Source organism: Mixophyes fleayi, chromosome 1, assembly GCF_038048845.1.
Source record: "Mixophyes fleayi isolate aMixFle1 chromosome 1, aMixFle1.hap1, whole genome shotgun sequence".
Taxonomy (NCBI): Eukaryota; Metazoa; Chordata; class Amphibia; order Anura; family Limnodynastidae; genus Mixophyes; species Mixophyes fleayi.
The window spans coordinates 384,871,720-384,892,255 of NC_134402.1; the positions used below are offsets into that span (position 1 = coordinate 384,871,720).

General features: G+C 39.1%; 1 protein-coding gene across 1 annotated transcript in view; it reads right to left on the reverse strand.

The window, feature by feature from the left end:
- Positions 1 to 20,536, reverse strand: part of RASGRF2 (Ras protein specific guanine nucleotide releasing factor 2) — a 220,697-nt gene that overhangs the window by 22,134 nt on the left and 178,027 nt on the right. The window contains exons 17-18 of the mRNA XM_075180063.1: positions 19,062 to 19,154; positions 8,730 to 8,836 (exon numbers count right to left, since the gene is read on the reverse strand). Coding sequence (XP_075036164.1) covers positions 8,730 to 8,836; positions 19,062 to 19,154 — 200 coding nt within the window. The remainder of the gene's footprint in view (positions 1 to 8,729; positions 8,837 to 19,061; positions 19,155 to 20,536) is intronic.

A 20,536-nucleotide genomic window follows, 5' to 3' on the forward strand; every position in this document is an offset into this window, starting at 1 on the left:
TTAGCCTATGTTGGTGAGAAGATTACTTCTACCTGTTAGCCAAATCAGATATACTCCAATGAGTCGAAATGTCTGACAACACTGCATTCAGGTACATAACATTGAAAATACTATAAGATTTAACATTTCGCGTTCTGTTAACTTTTCCTTACATATTAGTAAAACATGCATTTTAAGTTAAGGTGAAGATATGCTGCACCTTTTGAGGTGTAAAATTGAAAGAATGAAAAAGTTTTTCAACCGTATTAATTTTTTAACAAGCTATTTTTCTTCTTCACACTTCTACTTTGTGTGGTTCTCAGTTCAGTAGGTTCCCATATGCTTACATTTACTTAAGACCTGATCGGAAGAGCAACATTGCCAGCAGATGACTATGATTCCATACTGCAGACCTAACCAACCTGTGGCTCCCCAGGTGTTGTGAAACTACAAGTCCCAGCATACCCTGCCAGCTATCAGCTGGCTATCTACTGTCAAAGCATGCTGGGGCTTGTAGTTTCACAACACCTGATGAGCGACAGGTTGCCAGGCCTACCATATCATATGTCAGAGTCATTAGCGCTGAAAGATGATGGTCAGCAGAGGTCTCCAGTAAATAACCGGAACCTCTGGTGAAGTAGTAGGAAAGAGGAGGAGGGTTTACAAAATAGTAAGGCGTACAGTATTTTCTACAAAGAGTCGTCCTTTGGTATTTAATAAAGTATTTAACATTGTTGCGGGTCGCACAAAAAGTGGATTATGTGGCAAATGTGTCAATATGTGCCACATATCAGATTGGGTGGGAACCAACCTCTTTAGAGTGTGCATATGACAAAATGAAAGCATTTACAAAGCAAAGTTCTTGTACAAAGCTGGTGAGTGGGCTTCTTTTTGCCACCAGCTAAAAACAAAATCTTCCATTTGAATCTATTAATTAAGGACAGCTGTATCAACAGAAGTTTTGTGTTGGACAATAGAAATGTCCTTACACGATCCCCTCAGTATAATAACATACAGCTGCACATCACACATAGAAAGACAATGGAAGCTGATGATTCTTCACTCCAGAATCGCTGGAAATCTGCACTGTTATTTGGAAAAAGAACAATCACTAATAGACTACGCACTTCCTTTGGTTTACAGACGTGTCTCAAGAAATTCTCTTCAGTATTTTAATATTTCATCCCTGTGCTTGGAAACAAATTAGTTCCATTCAATTAAATGAAGTAAAATCCTCTCCAGTCACTAATTAGACAGCTCCTAGGTCAGGGCTTTTCTGTGACCAAACTAAAAGTCATCTCTCACTTAAAGAAATTAAATAAAGAGGGTATCAGTTGAACCATGGCAGTGGAAAGGGATGTATTAAATTGTGAGTTTGCGAGCAGGGCTCTGTTACCTCTCTGTCTGTCTGTATTATCTAGGGATGTTCAGGATCGGTTTTCTAAAAACCGAGCCCACCAGGCGGCTCTGTACTTTACCACTTTCTTGAATCTGACATTGTGGCAAAACATCATTGTAGTGTTGACGGATCTTGCTAGTTTTTTATTTCATAAGTACTTCCCTCCACTGGAGATCCGGTGCCATTACTCAGACAGATACAGGAGGGGTAGCAGCGTTCTTTTCACTCTCCAGTTTCCAGTGCCATTGCTCACATAGAAACAGGAGGGGTGGCAGTGTTCTTGTCACTCTCCAGTCCCTAGTGCAATTGCTCACACAGAAACAGGAGGGGTAGCAGCATTCTTGTCACTCTCCAGTGCCATCGCTCACACAGAAACAGGAGGGATAGCAGCATTCTTGCCACTCTCCAGTGCCATTGCTCACACAGAAACAGGAGGGGTGGCAACGTTCTTGTCACTCGCAAGTCTTCAGTGCCATTGCTCAGCACCATAGCTAACACAGAAACAGGATGGGTGGCAGTGTTCTTTTCAATCTCCAGTCTCCAATGCCATTTGCTCACACAGACACAGGAGGGGTGGCAGTGTTCTTGTCAATCTCCAATCTCCAGTGCCATTGTTCACACAGACACAGGAGGAGTAACATCATTCAGGATTTGGGTGTCAGGCACCGTCACGCACTCTTACCGGGTGCCGGGGTGGACACCCTACCTGCAGCCGCTCGCCCCGTTGCTAGGCAACAGGGCGTCATACGCCCGAACATCGCGTCTCCATTGCTAGGCAATGCTTCCTGTTGGCGGTCAGACCAGCTGACCGCCGACCTTCACTCCCATCAATGGCAGTTCTGGCACCAGTATTTAAACGAGACTCTAGCATCACTAGGGTGCCAGAGTATCTAGTCTTCTATAGTCTTCTAGCCTGTCTCTTGGCTCCTGTGTTGTGTATATATATATATATATATATATATAGTATATATTTATTCTGCTGCCTTTCTGGATTCTGACCCCTGCCTGCCTGACCACTCTCTCGGATTCTCCCTGCTTCCTGTTTTTGATCTCCTGGCTCTGACCCCTGGCTCACTGACTACTCTCCTGCCTGACTCCTCTGTACCTCGTTGCCTGCACGGTTTTGACCCCGGATTGTCGACTACAATTGTTCACCAGACCTCGCTGGTAGCTACCTGGGAGGAACGCGACCGACGCGTCTCAGCCCTTGTGGGGTTCCCTGGTGAAGACCTGGGGTGTGGTTAGACTCCGCGCCTCCTTGAGTAGCAGCATAGATACCAGCAGGTAAGGCCTTCCAACTACCTTGTTCATGACATTGGGTAAAAATAGTTCCACACATAAGAGGTGGATATTTTGGTCTTATGCCCAGGCATGACAATGGCTTTCTTCTCATCACTGGCAAGAACTGCTTCCACTGGTGCATAATTTACCACTGTGGAGTTCATTAACAGCACTGTTAGCTTAGCTGCCTTAAACACATTGGTAGCTTGGTTTGTGGGGGCCCAAACAAACCAAGCACTTCATCCACAAAAGTGGCAGTCCTTGTCGCTGAAGTGCTTGGTTTCTTAAACTGTACATGTCATTTTTAACATATGGGTGGGTGGTTGGGCCAATGGACAATTCCATCTTCTGTATCCCCACTCTACCAAGCCCTTCACTGGCTCCCCTTCCACTACAGAATCCTTTTCAAGCTCCTCACTCTGACTTACAAGGCCCTCGCCAACTCCACTGCTCCCTACATCTCTAACCTTATCTCTATTCACACTCCCTCCCGCTCACTGCGATCGTCCAACGATCATCGCCTCTCTTCCCCTCTGATTACCTCCTCTCACGCACGTATCCAAGACTTCTCCCGCGCCGCTCCCCTCCATTGGAACAAGCTCCCCTGCTCCATCAGAGCTTCCCCTAATCTGTCCTCTTTCAAACGAACATTAAAAACCCACCTTTTCCTTAAAGCCTTCCAGTCTCATGCCTAAACTCCCACCGGTCGACTACCTCTCTTTCTCATCCCTTCTTCCCTTCTCCCCCTTCCTCCCGTCTCTCCGTCTCATCCATGTGTCTGTCTGTCTTCCCCTCCCTTTAGATTGTTCGCTCCTTTGAGCAGGGCTCTCCTACCTTCTGTTTCCATCACTTTTAACTGCGCTCTCCAGCTACTCAGCTCACCTCCTCTCAGTCCCTCTGCCCTCTGTCTCCTCTCGCTTCTCTCCGCTCCCCTCAGTGACTCTCAACCTGTCATCCGTGCCCACCCTCTTGGGTCATAGTTACCTGCCTGTACTCACTTTTCCCCTCCCTCCCTCTCTTTCATGCTGTGCCTGAGCCCCCAGAGTTATAGTGCTTACTGTTACTTGTACTGTGCTGTTTCACCTTGTACTGTGCCATTGTTTGTCCTTGTACGGCGCTACGGATACTTTGTGGCGCCCTATAAATAAAAATTAATAATAATAATAATAATAATTACAGTTTGGCCTTGGTCTATCAGCTTGTGTAACAGTCGACAATTCAGGTGTCAACAGTACTATTAGGTCACCAATTCACATGGTGGATAGTGTGATTAGGGAGTCTATTCAAATGTGGACAGTATTATTATAGGGCTAACCATATGGTTAAGGACAGGTCTAGGGACAATGATAGGGACAGGTCTAGGGATAGGGACAAGGTTAGAGTCAGGGATAATACTGTCTGCATTTGAATTGTCAACTTATAAATAATGTCTACATTTCAATTATTGACCTAATAACACTGTCAATGTCATTATATTGTGACTTTATAACTCTCTCTCTCGAAGCTTAAATAGCTGGGTTTGAGTTGTGTGTGGAAGACTGGTGGCAATAAGTGTCCAGAGTCCACTTAGGGATCTAACAGTAATAGCCAGGGTTATGGGACCTTGTAAATATTTTGACTATATTTGGTGTGATTGCTTAAGACACTGCAGAGGCTGTTTTATCTATCCTGACAAGAAAATAAACAGCAATTGGTTCAGCAAAACCTGTGTGAGGATCAGTTTCTTTGGCATGCTTTTCACAATATCAAGCAATCTACTATCTATGGGTCCAATGACAAGTTACCTAACTTATCAGTTCATTGTCCATCAATCTACTATCTATGGGTCCAATGACCAATAATCGAATATATATATCGGTCCAATGTTGGAGGGAGGTACACACTCTGAAATTGGAGGTAGGAGAACTGAAGGCTAGCATAAAGGAAATACTTTGGTTACAGATAGGGTGATAGATTCGTGGAATAGTCTCCCAGCAGTTGTGATGGGAGTCATATAGCCAAAGAATTCAAGAAGCAAAGAGATAAACATATGGCTACTGTTAAGACTTATATCATCTAAAATGTAAAGCCAAAAAGCATAACCAAACAATAAAACAAAAACAAAAATAACAATATATAAAAGACTAGCTGGACCTGTAGGCTATTCACGGCCATAAAATTTTATGTTTATAATGTTTACATAAGTACTATCCATTAGTCCAATATCTAGCAATTTAAGGTGTCATTTGATCTAATATCTATTGGTTTAATGTCCAGCTATGTAACACCTGTGTCTGTGTTCCTATGATATGTGTGTGGTCATTGGGCGGAAGCACATGAACTACAGAAGATGCTGGGATACAGCTCGTATATCTCTGGCACATGTACAGTACATTCACAGTCTAGGCACAATGTACTCTCCTAGAAAGGAGTATAAAGCCAACAGGCACTGTCACATTAATAACACAATAACGTAGTAAAAGATGTGACATGGTGGCTTATAACTTCAACTCTCACTACAATATTTAAATGCATCACAAAGCAAATAATAGAAAGCGAACCTGTCAGCAGGCACAAGCAAGTGTAGGGCACGTCTAATTAATCAGACTGATTGCATGCTTGACTGGCATTCGCACAGTGTCTTGTTTTCCCAGAGGGCCATGACTGCTGCCTCCTCTGATGCATGGAATACATTCCTGTGGAGACGTATTCACCCCTTCATTCCCAGCATTGCCAAGAAAGAGCCAACACAGTGATATAGAGAAGTATGAAAAGCTGTGACAGAATACTCTGTTAGTCAGACTGTGCCCATCATTATACTAGGTAAAGACAGGGTGGATATAGCACCCTACAAAAAAACACACATGGCTTTAATCCCCTCCCAACTTCCATAGTTTTTTTTGTTATTTTTAACTACCATCATCATCATCAGACACTAATTCTGCAGCGCTGTACAGAGAACTCACTCAAATCAGTCCCTACCCCATTGGAGCTTACAGTCTAAATTCTCTAACATAAACACACACAGACAGACAGAGACTAGGGGTCAATTTAATAGCAGCCAATTCACCTACTAGTATGTTTTTGAAGTGTGGGAGGAAATCGAAGCACCTGTAGGAAACCCACGCAAACAATTTGGGAAAGGTCACCCCTGCTAGTACTGATGCTTGTGCTCTGCACCCAACTGGCAGGATGGGTGGTGCACACAGCGCAGTCTCAGTGTCTAACAGCAGCTATGTGCCACTCTATCCGATGCCTGTTTTAGAAAGTTTTCATTTATAGTCTCTGGTACAGAAGCCATTACAGTGATAGTAGATGCGAGTTCTTCCAATCTATGGACTCTCCCACACCTCCCTATTTACAACCCTGCATAGGGCCAACTTTCTTTTTAAACTACTACAATGCCAAGTTAATCTTCCACTTTTATTTTTGTTACATTGTCTATGCCTATGATAAAAAACACAGAGGAGAGAGAATAAAAGGTAAAGGTAAGCATTTTTATACCAAATAGACAACACGTTTTATAGGTAGTCTGTCATAGCACCAAAACGCGTTAGGATATTTGATTGTGCAGTGATTTATTCTCCAAACTTTGATTATTATATGTGTTTATTCATTGGTTCCTGAAAAGAACTGGGCACTTTCAGTTATATGAGGGTCTGACTTCTGCTTTAAGAGACATTTGGATATAACACATGGAGACATAACATGATGCAGGTATTTGGTTGCTAAGTGCTCTTACATCGTTGATTTATTCATATTAATTGAGCATATAGAGAAATATGATTCAAGTGGGGCGGTTGCTTCTTATTTATTCTTAACATCAGTACTGTATTTGGTTGCTGAGTGCTCTTATATATCTGTTAAAAAAATACATGATGTGAAATAAATCAGAGACATATGATTGCAGCCTGGATGGTTGTTCCTTTGTCACTGCTATAAATATCTACTGGATCATTATTCTATGTTTGGACATTCCATGTTCCTAATATTTCTTCAGTTTGTCATCATTGTGCATTTTATCCAAGATGCATATTATATGATAGCACACTTAGCCTATGATCACAAGGTCTTTATATGGAGTTATTGTAGTTTTATATATCAATATTATTATCGGAAAATATGTATTTTTTTATGAGATTAAAATTATTGTCATTAAAATTGATCAACTAACAGTCATTTTCATGTATTATTTTTATTTTTTTTTAAATCTGGAGGCATATATTTCTATTAATATATGAATTAGAAATGTTAGTGCTGTCTGATTTTAGCCTTTAGTCTGTGATGCACCATCGGTGCACTTTAAATATATACTTATTTAAACTATTCGTAAATCTGTCCTGTTCTGTGGTATGTGTACATAACATAGTGACAATTCTCCATAACAAACAGAACATTGTTATTATATAATAGCAAACATAAAGAGTATTGAATATTATGTTTACATACTATATGCAGCACTTTTCAGCCATGTGCATATTCTATGCTGTTATTCATGTTACATTATTGTTATTGCACTTAGCTTGTTTATTTGTTTATTTAGAACTCTTGTATATAGTGCTATAATAAAATTATATGTTGACAGATTCACAGTATGGGAGATAAAGGTCAGTCTTTGATTCCCATTCCAGTTATTATGTAAAAGAAAAACAAAAAATATCCATAAAATGACACCTGATGCTGGAAACTACAACATAATAGAGGTGGCATAACAAGATCATATATACATCCTTAGATTTAATTAAAAAGATAACTTCATTTTCAAAAAAGTAATTTTAAAACTTAAGTTCCACCCTTTCCTGAATAGTGACATTTCCTCCCTTGGAGCCCCTAGGTATTCCTGATGAAGCTGAGGAGGACTAATTCACAGAGCTTGCTGTAGCACGAAGTGATGTTAGGCCTGCCTCCCTCTGTGTCACGCTGGTACTCCCATCTGATAACTGAAGGTCCACATTGTTACTGTGCTGGGACTCTCAAACGTAATTACATCAACACACTGCTTCGATGGAAAGATTCTAGGAGGGTGGGTCTGAAATCATACTCCACTGTGACAAGCTTTCATCAGGACCCTTACACAGAGGCAATCCCAGGGAATGGACTCCTACCATTCAGGTAAAGTTTAAAACAATGGTATATCTCTGTGTACCACCAGAAACATTTTTGCAAATTTAAATGCAGCCGAACTTTGCAAATGTATTACTAATAAACTGTAATAGGGACAATTTAAATGGACTTAAATATTATTTCAAATATTTTTCCTGCTGTGTTTCCTTATCTAGCAGTTATACATGTCACCAACATAAAGACCCTCCACTTACACCAGAGTCAGGGAAATAATCTATTGTCAGCTTCACAATGAAGCTGGCGAAGGTTGTCTCCCCACTGATCATAAAGCCAGTGCTGTATGTATGTAGTGTAATAGAAATACATTATTATAATGATGGTCAGGTCACTTTTGGTAGGTATAATGCCCTATATAATACAATGTAATAGAACTGTATTATAAACATATACTGTATTATAAACATATACAGTGGTCAGGCCATGTGGGGACGTGTGGTGTCCCATGTATGTATAAAGTGTAATAGAAGCGTATTATGATCATGTCCAGAAATCACATCAAGTGTAGTTTCCTATGTAAGTATTGTGTATAATAGATTGGATTTTGATCATATACAGTGGCCAGGTCATGTATGGTGTCATATGTCTCTATAGAGTTGAATTGTATAATGATTATGTCCAGTGATCAGGTCATGCTGTAAGATGTGATATTCTATGTATGTATAGCTTGTAATAGATTTGAGTTATGAATATTCTAGTGATCAGATAATGTTGTGTAGGTGTATATAGAGTGTTGTAGAATTATACTATGACATGACATAATGTCATGTATTGGTACATGTTGTGTCCTATGTGTATATAAACTGTAATCTATAGTGGTCCAGTCTTGCTGGTGAAGCAGTTTGGGAAGCTATAAACAATGTATATGCTTCATGAGATCCATGTGCATTTGGTGACCATGATACGTTACATTCTAAAGATCACCTACAGATAAATGCAATGCGGCTCTGACACACAACACTGTAAATACCTGTGAATGCTTAGACACCCAATGACGAAGAACATTCAACACACGGTTTGTAGCTGCCCTGCGTATTATGAACTCTTTGTCGCACATCCTCTCCATATTGTTAAAACCTTCAGAAAAAAAAGAAGAAAAGAAAATGTCACATATAACATGTTATGAGCTGCATTCATTTCAAGGATGTTGGGTCTAACAGAAACCTATTGATAGAACGATTCAGCGAAACACTGCAGCTCTGTTCAGACACTTCCGTCAGGAGTCACACATACATATAAAACGTTTACTAATCCCTACTGCAATGTGGCAGAAGAGGCTGGAACATAATGTTCAGTGTAATTAAAAGATATATTCTCTGCTTACTGACAATAAAGATCTCAAAGCAATTCAAATCTATCTATCTATGTAGGGTCACCCAGCATTGCGCAGGTCCGATTTGTAATGTGTAGTAGTTTTTATATATTAGCAAGTTATTTGGTAAAAAGACCAAAAATGCTATTTAGAAAATAAGCTTTGTTGCATTGTTGTTATGTCTTGTTCTGGCGGGGTTTCCTTTCAGCTGTCAAACAATTGTTTACAACAAAAGAATTATGTTTTCAATATTTCTATCTCTGTTGCATCGTCGCTATCTGGTCTAATAGGTTACTTTTCAATACTAAATAACTATATAAGATTTGGCAGTTTTACCTAGAGAGCTGTGGAAGTTAAAATTCTCTCTCTCTCTCTAGCAAGGCTTCAAACAGTTACACATTTGTACAGTAGTGTTACTAAGCTAAAGAGAAACAGGTGGAGGACATATGTGTGAGAATACCAGTAAAGAGTCTGATTTAACTTACATGTTTGAAGTGGTTTCAAAAACATCTTTCCCACAGCAAGCAGCAGCCTGACAGGTTGTGTCTGCAATCAAACAGAGCAATTGCAATAAACTCCCTTTTAACGGCAAGATGGGAGTTTCATCAAGTTAGGGCTGTGGGAGGAGTGTAAATGATATAAACCTGTTTCATTGCTCAGTTGTGACCGATGCCAGAAAGTGGCCGGTGTCTAGGGAGTTGGTCTCTGTCTATCTAGTGTTAGGGTCACAGAAGGAGTGTAGAGCTCTATGCTGTCAATTTACTTTGCCATCCTGAATAAATAAAAGCAAAGTAAAACAAAGCAAGAAGGTGTTCATGTGTGCATCACCTGAAGTGTGATTGTGTGTGTGTGATTATATTATATATATATATATATATATATATATATATATATATATCTATATATATATAAAGAAGTTTATTTGTTTGTTGGTGAAAATCTTCCACAGCTGTCTAGGTAAAGCTGCCAAATCTTATATAGTTATTTAGTATCGAAAAACTGAGGCCACATTAGGCTATTAGGCCACATAGCGACAAAGCAATAAATATTGAAAACATAATTTTTGGGTTGTAAACAACTGTTGGCTGCTGGAAGGTAACCCAGCGACAACACAACATAACGACAACGCGACAGAGCAACAAATCTTATTTTTTAAATAGCATTTCTGGTCTATTTACCAAATAATTTGCTAATATATAAAAACTGCTACACATTACAAATCGGACCTGTGCAACGCCGGGTGACCCTGCTATATACACTACTGTGCAAAAGTTTTAGGCAAGTGTGGAACAAATGCTGTTAAGTAAGAATGCTTTCAAAAACAGAAGTGTTAATAGTTTGTTTTTAATAACAGACAAAATGCAAAGTGAATGAAAAGAAGAAAAATCTAAATCAATTCCATATTTGGTGTGACCACCCTTTTGCCTTCAAAACAGCATCAATTCTTCTAAGTACACTTGCAGAATGTCAGTGATTTTGTAGGATTATAGTCAGATGTATGATTCTTTCACTCTAGTAATTGGCATACATAATCATTTTCATTAGCAATCTATTTGTATCAAGAATATCAGTGATTATATAGTGATAATGTTTACAGCTCAAATGAGCCCATTACATTTGCAGAGAAGCGGGCTTCTGTGTGGATTGTATATTGTTTCTAAAAATGCTTACAGGGCACTTGCCAACGAAACATTGTGGGGGCAGCTACTGTGTGTGACAGGTGCACTTTAAACAAATCAGTGTTTATATATATATATATATATATATATATATATATATATATATATATATAATCCATTCTTAATCCAATATTGTTTTTAATTGGAATCATTACTGAAAGTACAGTGTCCCACCCATTATATCATTCTCCACACCAGTGCTTTCCACGTTTTTACATGAAGAGAATCACTTATATGTTATAATTATGTGCTTGCAAGTACTATTAATAATGATGTCATACAGCAGGGGTTGGCGACCCCAGGCATGTGTGCCAGACATGACACACATACCACTTCTGGCTGGCACACCGGCGCTGCAGCCCTGTCACTAAAGCAGCCGCAGAAGCTCTGTTTTGGCCGTCATCGGCTGCTTTACTGAAACAGTTGCCGGGTTTCTGGAGAGGAAGATTCGTATCTCCAAAAGGTAAATAAGAGCGGCACTAAAAATTGAGGGGCACATCCATGTGGCATATTATCAATAAGGGGTGGGGGTAACTGTGGCATAATATGACTAGTTGGACAACTGTGGCATATTATGAAAAGGAGGGGCAACTGTGGCATACTATGACTAGGAGGAACAACTGTGGCATATTATGAATATGGGGGGGCAACTGTGGCATATTATGAATATGGGGGGGCAACTGTGGCATACTATGAATATGGGGGGACAACTACGTGGCATACTATGACTAGGGGGGAAAACTACGTGGCATACTATGACTAGAGGGGGACAGCTACATGGCATACTATGACTAGGGGGGACAACTATGTGACACACTATGACTAGGGGGACAACTATGTGGTATACTATCAATAGGAGGGGTAACTGTGGCATACTATGATTAGGGGGGACAACTGTGGTATACTATGAATATGGGGGGGAACTGTGGCCTACTATGAATATGGGGGGGCAACTGTGGCCTACTATGAATATGATCGGGGCAACTGTGGCATATTATGACTAGGGGGACAACTATGTGGCACTACTAAATATATATATATATATATATATATATATATATATATATATATATTACACAATTACAATTATACAATTGCACCCTATGCTTACACAATACACCTCCCCAATGTTACATGTTCACTGGGTGTGCTCGTTCTTCAATTCTGTCTCACTACACAGATGAAGGACACTGCTCCTAACATAATCTAGCCACTGTAAATTATAATACAATTATACAACACTGTATACAGACACATAGCACTATACCTTCCAGCAATACATGGCCACTGGGCATGCTCATAATAAAAATACTCTATGCAGACATAAGACACAAGTAAGCCATCAAGTAATAAATTGTGCGTTTTGTTTTATCCAAACGCCTTGTACAAACAGGAAGGCAGAGCATAAATAAAAAGCCAAGCTCATAGGAGGAAGTCAAGCTGCTTAAAAAGAATATAACACCAAGTCACTGTAAGAGAAGCTGCAATTAAATGCTCCACTCTGTTATCACCTTTGCCAGAAGCTGACAGTGATTATATGTCATCACACCTGAAGATATTATTCATTGCTCCTCTCAAGATTACTTCTAAACTTCTATGTATATAAACAGATCCCAGACAATGTATGTCTTGCCTTTCCCTGTAATTTTCTTAATTATAATGTATGATGATACAGACAGAAATTATACTCTATTGGCCCTAGCTGACAATTAAAACGAAATTTCTATAACATAGCAAGGACAATGAATAGAAAAATATTGTAATGGAATATTCAGTTCTTGTAAACAGCTGCACCTGTTCTAACTAACACACTGCTGTAGTCTCATACAGATTATTAAAGACAAACATATCAAATATTTATCTTCATTTAATTTGGGATTATTATAAAAAGCGCTATAACCTCACACATTTGTGTTGTCTAATTGTGTCTGAAACGGGCAATGCCGAACATTGCTCTTAGCTGTACACGCTGACGTAACTCATGTAGGAATCTGTGTCTATCTCTATGTTGTCTGTTTATCTCTGTCACCTGCTCCCTGTCATTCTATGTTCTTCAGAATCTGAGAATGAGAACCATGATTTCGGAGACTCCCCAGTATGCTAGGCCATGCCCCAAACTGTTTTATTGTGTGTTAAATATTACACCTCAAACTTGAAACCAGACGAGACGGTCCCGATTCTAATCGACTATATTGCCATCCAACCAGTCAGGACTCATCCCAACGACTGGGTTTCATGAGACTTATGTCCACTACATGCACCTGCCCCTGGTGTGTGGCATTGCAGGGCTGTACTTATGGGAGGGGGATTGAGGACAGCCTGCCATATCAGAAGCATTTATGGGGCATGCCCAGAATGTGATGTGACCAAGTCCCCAATATGACATGGTGATGCCTTCTTTTTGGAGGGGGCATGGTCATATCCAGATTCCCAAATGAAGAATGCTGAGAAGTATGATTAATCCAGTATTTAGTAGAAACAAATATTATAAGGAATAATATTCTCTTGTAGATTAAAATAATTTTAGTAGTCACTGGTCATAGAACTAGCAAGATTGAAACCAATGTGGCCCCAAAATAAAACAAGAGGTCCTAGTATGATTCCTGGTCCAATGATAAGGACAGCCAGGATTAATACTACTAGTACTGAGTTTGTAATAGCCCGTGGTGCCTTTGCATGACCAGAGAGAACTCTGGTGACCCCATCATGATTACAGACGGGCTAAGGGAGGAGGAGAGGTCCAAAGAGAATCAGATCTTTCCAGCTAGGAAGCACTAAGAGATCCATGGATCCAACTAGATCTCATAATAGCCGTCTTTTAACTTAATACATACAATGTACAATGAATTACATTTGCATTACATTTAATCCCGCAAATTTACATAATTACATTAGGAAAACACTAGGAGAGAGGGGAATGCTTGTGAGAGTTTACAATCTAGAGACGATGGGCAGACACAAAGAGGGTGAAACTGAATGGGGGAGCAGAGGTGCGGGGTGCAGAGTCAGAAGAGTTAGGAGGAGGGCCGGTAAGCTTAAATGAAAAATGAATTTTATGTGCACGTTTGAAGGCTTGGAGACTGTTGGATAGTATAATTGGGTATGGGAGTGCATCCCAGATATTGGGAGTAGCATGGGAGTAATCCTGAAGGTTGGAGTGGGGGGCGGTAATCAGTGAGGATATGAGGCAGCAATTATTGGCAGAGTGGAATGGGCAGGTAAGGGTATGTGTGAAATTAAGGTTGCGTATGAAGGGGGAAGAGCAGTGGAGTAGGGCTTTGTAGGTGAGGGTAAGAAGGCTAATGTCCCAATGTATACAGAAAGCATTTGTGCAATTTTGTTGTAAGCAGACCTACTAATGAAAACAGTAAACTTCTAGTTACATAAGGTTATCTATTTAAAAAAAAATATTTACCCAAATATTCAAATGCATCTGCCAATATGAGGGGTGATTGGTTTGTTCCATTAACATGCACTGATCTTAGGGAAATACTAGATTTGCTCCAATTAATTTTTAACCCAGAAAATCAGCTACATTCTTCCATAACGTCCACCATAGCCCCTAAGGATGCTTGAACATTCTCCAAAAAGAGAAGCATATAGTCAGCATAAAGAGTGATAGTGTAAACCTTGACCTTCTCATGGTTTCTCAAAAGTAGCCTCATTCAGCGGAGTCAAGTGTCTTGATGGCCTCTGCATCCATAGTATGTGGGATCTGCAGGTGAGCGTAAAGTCTTCTAAGGTTTATAGCAATAGACTTTCCAGGCATAAAGAAAGTCTGATCACAGTGGGCAATCATCATAATTACCTTAGTTAATCAGATGGTTAGGATTTTATCAAGTATTTTCACATCTGTTGCTAGCAGTGGTGCTCTATGATTCAGGGAGAAATGGTTATAAAACTATTATCAGAGCTGCTGACAAAGAGGCAGAGTTTTTACTATTTTCCTACCTGTTCAAGCATTTCCCAAAGTTCCACTACGAAAAATGATTTATGTTTTTTGAAAAGTTCTATAGGGGATTTCAAATAATCCTGGCGGTTTATTATTAGGGAAGAATGAGATAGCTTGAGCTACTGCCTCCATACTGATAGGAGAAACTAACAACTCTCTTTCTTCAGGGGACAAAACAGGTATCTTAATTTATCTAAACATGCTGACAATTTTGTATGACCATATATTGCAGTAGAATCATATAATTTCTGGTAATAACATTTAAATACATTAGCAATACTCAGGATATTTATCCTGTATTGGATTCCCCAAGCCTCGACATGCTGTTACTCCTGAACATTTGGAGATTGCTGTAACATAGTTCTGTTGCTACTTCGATTACCAGGTGTGCTAACACGTCTTTATTGTTCGTGTAATATGTCAGATACCTAATGTTTATTTGTAACTATTTTCATAGTTAGTTTTGGTTTTCTCAGTTAAAAAGTATAGCATTTGTTTCTGTACTGTAGTCCTTTCTTTACGAAAAGATTAAATGGGAAAGTCCTTAATATGTTCTCGTTCAAAGCTACAGCATTCACATCTCTTTGGGCCTGCTATCCTTGAAACAAGACCACCAAATAGAAATACCTTGAGGGTACACGAATAGCTGTTCAGAGAGAGGTTCTTTCTACCATACATAGAAAATGTTGAGGGATACTGCAGTCAACAAATCAGGTGCCACCTGGAGCAAATAGGCTACTATAGATTTTTTCATGCCTATGTTCTATGCAGTTTCAAGAGTTACACTTGGATATATGTGGTAGAGCACTATTTACCAAACAGATTGTAAGGGGTTAAGATAGCAGGGCTCTGCAGTCCAGTCAGTGCCCGATAGAACTCAATATTAGAGGAACAGGGCTTGAAGCCTCTATCTTCATGTGGGAGCGCTGGTGGCTTTAATTGTAGTAGATTATTGTAGGTAGTCGAATACTCAGTCTCAAATAGTGAATCCTGGCTGGGAATTCCAAGGTTCATATATTACTTTTTTTTAATCTTTATTTTTTTTAAATTTATTTTTGTCTCTTTCTTCTTTCCTTTAAAAACAATGAGTTATAATAAGATCAGGGCCACTGAATGATAATTTCAAGGAGGGGCATCTAGATGATCCTTATAAAATGCTGTATGCTGTTTATGAAATGGGTGTAGCAAGATGGTTGTCTCTGTATTTCTTTATTATCATTTATTTATATAGCACCAATCCTATTATGCAGCGCTGTACAGAGTATATGTAATCATTACATCAGACCCTGCCTCACTGGAGTTACAATTTGAATGTCCTAACGCAGGCCTGTCCAACCTGCGGCCCTCCAGATGTTGTTAAACTACAAACCCCAGCATGCTTTGCCGACCAGTTGATAGCTGGAAGGGCATGCTGGGACTTGTAGTTTCACAACATCTGGAGGGCCGCAGGTTGGACAGGCCTGCCCTAACGGGTCTCTTTTGTCTGAAGCCAATTAACCTACAATATACCAATATGGCCACTCAGATACTGGCACTGTATGTTGGTATTGCTGAGGGTGTATCAAAATGCCTGCTACTGTGCATTGAATCTAGGTATAGAAGTTATTCTACAGCGTGGAATGAAGGGGAGTGTGAGAAAAGGCAATTCAATTTAAACCCTGCGGTAATGATCATGTGTTAATGATCACCTTGTGACGTGACAGTAAACATAAGTGAAATAGACAGGTTTTAATGCTCGATCATTAACACAGTTCTTCTAAAGTGAATTTATTTTTCTTGCGCTCCAATTCATTCCATGAGGCAAAAGAACGGTCGAGTCAATACATTTGCAATTGAATCACTCCCTAGGTTTGTAGCGCATACTGCACCTGATTGGAAATGAACCGTGGCCAATCCAATCAAGTGCCACATAGACTGCACACAGCCTGTCCTAGCTGCAGGAATAGCTAAAATAGATTTCACAGAGTTTGACAGACTTACTTCCCATCTGACACTGTGTATGGGGAGGATCCAAGGCTACCACAACTATATGGTGGCATGGGCAAAGGGTTAATGCTTTAAAGGGAAAATGACTCAGATTCAAAAGAAGAGTGTATTTTAACTTAATTTCAATTCAATAAATGTTTAGCAAAACATATTGGCAAAAGTCATTCTGCACAGACAATTTAAGTTATTTACTTTCTTTGCATTTATTAATATGGGAACTGCTATGATGCTTCCTTAGTTTAACTAAATTGAAATATCAGCAAAATATTCTAATGCAGTGATTCATTATGTATCTCACAAGTCAGATGTGTCACAGACAGTTTTAAAAATAAAAGGAAAGCTAACACCAATAGATGGTTATGAACTGTGCTACAACAATCACATTGTAATTGAAGATTCTATAGGATTCATTAGCCTACATGAATGTAAAATCAAGTTAAACATGCCACAGAAATCCATGGTTCAAACTAAGGTCAAATACTTTTGTTTCTGATCAATTACACCTGCTGCCTATAAATAGTGTAGACAGCCAAACCAATATCCATAGCAATGTAGCTTATCAATTTACCAGCAACTACTGACATAAAGACCCACCAAAATACTAATTGATCTCTTAACCAATGTACAGCATACAACGGTATTCTATTATGTTTCACACCCAGGAGACTAAGTCTATACTCACAGCAAATCTGCAACAGGCAATTTACCATTAAGATGTGTCACACGACTGTGGACACTGCAACAGACTCTGACATTGGCCTGTTTTGTTGGTATGATTTCTTTGACACAGGTTATTGGCCATGCAAACTCATCACTGTGCATCTTATCAGTCATTGCCAGAAGTCGTAGCCCTCGTTCACCTCACGGATGCAGCGGATGTTTTGATTTATTGACCTTATTCACATTACAGCGTTGCATGCCATGTGCTTCTCACTGCTTTGCATACATTATCATACATATTTAAATTCTCTTACAAATCAGCTGTCACAGGAACAATGAAGTAGCTTGTATTTGTGTTATTTAATAGCGCACATCTGTGAAGACAGCTGCTGACATTGCTACTTATATGTTTTAAGGATATTGAATTGTATAATCCTAAAATGGGAAAGGCTACAAGAGCAGTAAAAAAATAACACAGAAACAAATAGCAGAACAAACCCTATGAAAAAAAACAATAATGTCTTACAGGGAAAGTCAATATTTTTTAAAGTATAATTCTGTAAGTAATTTGCCCCTTCTATCAAAATGCTGATTGCCGATAATAGCTTTGTGTTCTGGTGAGGGAGTTAGATATTGTTCTACTTGGTTCCTGGCTTTGACGATTTCTAAATACAGCTATTGACGAAGTGTCCAATATTGAAGTATTTGTTTACCCATTCCCCATATTTAAGGTCCATAAATTAAAAGTATTGCTAGTTTACTATGCTCTATCTTTTCCTGAAAAACAATTTTATAATAATATAGATGTATATCTATACATATTTTTGTGTGTGTAAACACTGAAAAACTGGTTCAGTGTATCTACATTTGTCCTAGGATTTCTGTTTTATGTGTTTTCAACCTCCAGGGAATTACAGTATAGTAGTGTACACTTATTAAAAAGCTGGTTTACAGTGTCCCTGTAGTGAATGAAGGAGAGTGGGTGGGCTTCTATTACATCCAGTCCAGTCCTAGTATTCTAGCAAACTAATCAGGTAGCAGTCTGATTAGCAGAATACAACGTATGTTCATGTGTACATATATGTATATTTTTTCTGGTGAAAAAGAAACATCACAAAAAAAAGGAATTTACATTCTGATAAAACAACATGTATGGCTCATGAAACAAGGTAAATGTTTATTAGGTCTTTCATGCAAATCAACGGTATTCAAATTCGAGAAACAATTACATGTAAACCTGCTAGAATTTTGTGTATGTGATCTTTAAGCATTTGAACACTATTGCAAGAGGGAATTACGATTCAGCAGAATGATGGGTGTCAACTGGTAACATGCAACTTTGCAATGTAACTAATTCGCATTCTCTGCTACGCATCTGGCTTTAGATGAATTTAAGGGGAGCATGTGTCAAATAATTACTTAGGTCAAGGGTCAAGTGCCGGAGGGGGTGTGGCCAAATCGTCAACGCGGCCTGCCTCTTGCTGTATAAGGCTGATATTCACAGCGGGGCATGATGACACAAATCACCTAATTAAGCAGCGGCCCACCGGGATCCAGGAGGGAGCCAACTCTACCAGGAGGAATCTCCAAAATTTCGAGAGAGTAGGCAAGTATGATACATATACAGTTTGTAGAAATATTGTAGAAAGACAGCTCTTCACTAGAGACACATTACATGCTGCTCATACTTTCCATACATTTGCCCACTCTCACCTGGTGGACTCCCATGTCCAGCTGCGGCTGTAGCGATGGCAAAAGCCGAAGCAGGAGAGACGGAACAGCAGCGGGAGTTGTCGGAAGTCTGCACTGTAACAATAAAACCAGTGGTTAGGTGATCCATTCATATCAGCTCAAACATGCAGCTGAACTTAACCATGGTAAATATCAAACATTTCTGGTTAGATTTATTATTATCGAAAAGTAATTCAATGTCTTCTAGCCAGAATGAACCATGCAGTAAAAACTGTAATCCGTACCTACCTCTCATATGCTTTACGGACATGAATGAGGATTGGCTGGGTATGTATTAGCTATTATACACCTTGATGATAAGATTAATAGCATCTATCAGGAGTGATGGGAAACTCATCTTAATGTGGTCACTTTGTCTCCATGTTGCTGTCTTTTATGCCACAATTTAGATAGAGAAATTGTATATTTAGCAATAACATGTTCTAATAAATGCCTACTGCAGAACAACAATAAGTAAATAAATAAAATGGGACTGCCTTAAAACCATACTGCACTGTTCCAGCTATAGAACCTGGCACCTGTATGAAGCATTTTTTGTACAGGAGAACTTACTCTTACCCCACAGTCACACAGGTTTCTTCTGTAAACTGATGGCTGATCGCTGCTGTTGAATTTAATAAAAACACCTAAACATAGCAGCACTCTAACATGAATACACTTAGGTCACTTCACAATAAGCTCATTTACTATAATTCTGCTATGTTTATTTCTAGTTTTTGATTTAAAGTAACAATGTAAAAAAAATCAACAGTATCCTTTGGAGACCTGAAATCAATTAATAATCACACCAACGTGATGACAAACACTCACATACTTTCACACATATGTTTTCCCAATGCTGATTATAAATAGTCAAAACACAAGGAAGTGTTAGGGGGCATAGGAGCTGCAATCATTTCATGTACTTGCAGAGAATTCTCTGAGAATGTTTCTGCCTTGTGGGGCTACGGTTGATACAGTAAAATGTTTTTAAGTTGTTTTTTTTAATGTGTCAACGGAAAAAGGTATCATGATCTAGGGCTTGATTCATTAAGGATCTTAATTTGAGAAACTTCTTATTTCAGTCTCCTAGACAAAACCATGTTACAATGCAAGGGCTGCAAATTAGTATTCTGTTTTGCGCATAAGTTAAATACTGCCTGTTTTTTCATGTAGCACACAAATATCAACTTTAAATTTCAATGTACAAATAAGCTATCAAGTATTTGTGTGTTACATGAAAAAACAGTCAGTATTTAACTTATGTGCAAAACAAAACACTAATTTGCAGCCCTTGCATTGTAACATGGTTTTGTCCAGGAGACTGAAATGAGAAGTTTCTCAAGTTAAGATCCGTAATGAATCAGGCCCCTAGTGCTTGTGTGCCTAAATGGTGGCCAACTAATACTATTTTGTATCACACTTAGCTTGGATCTGCAAACCTGTTGTCGTGAAAA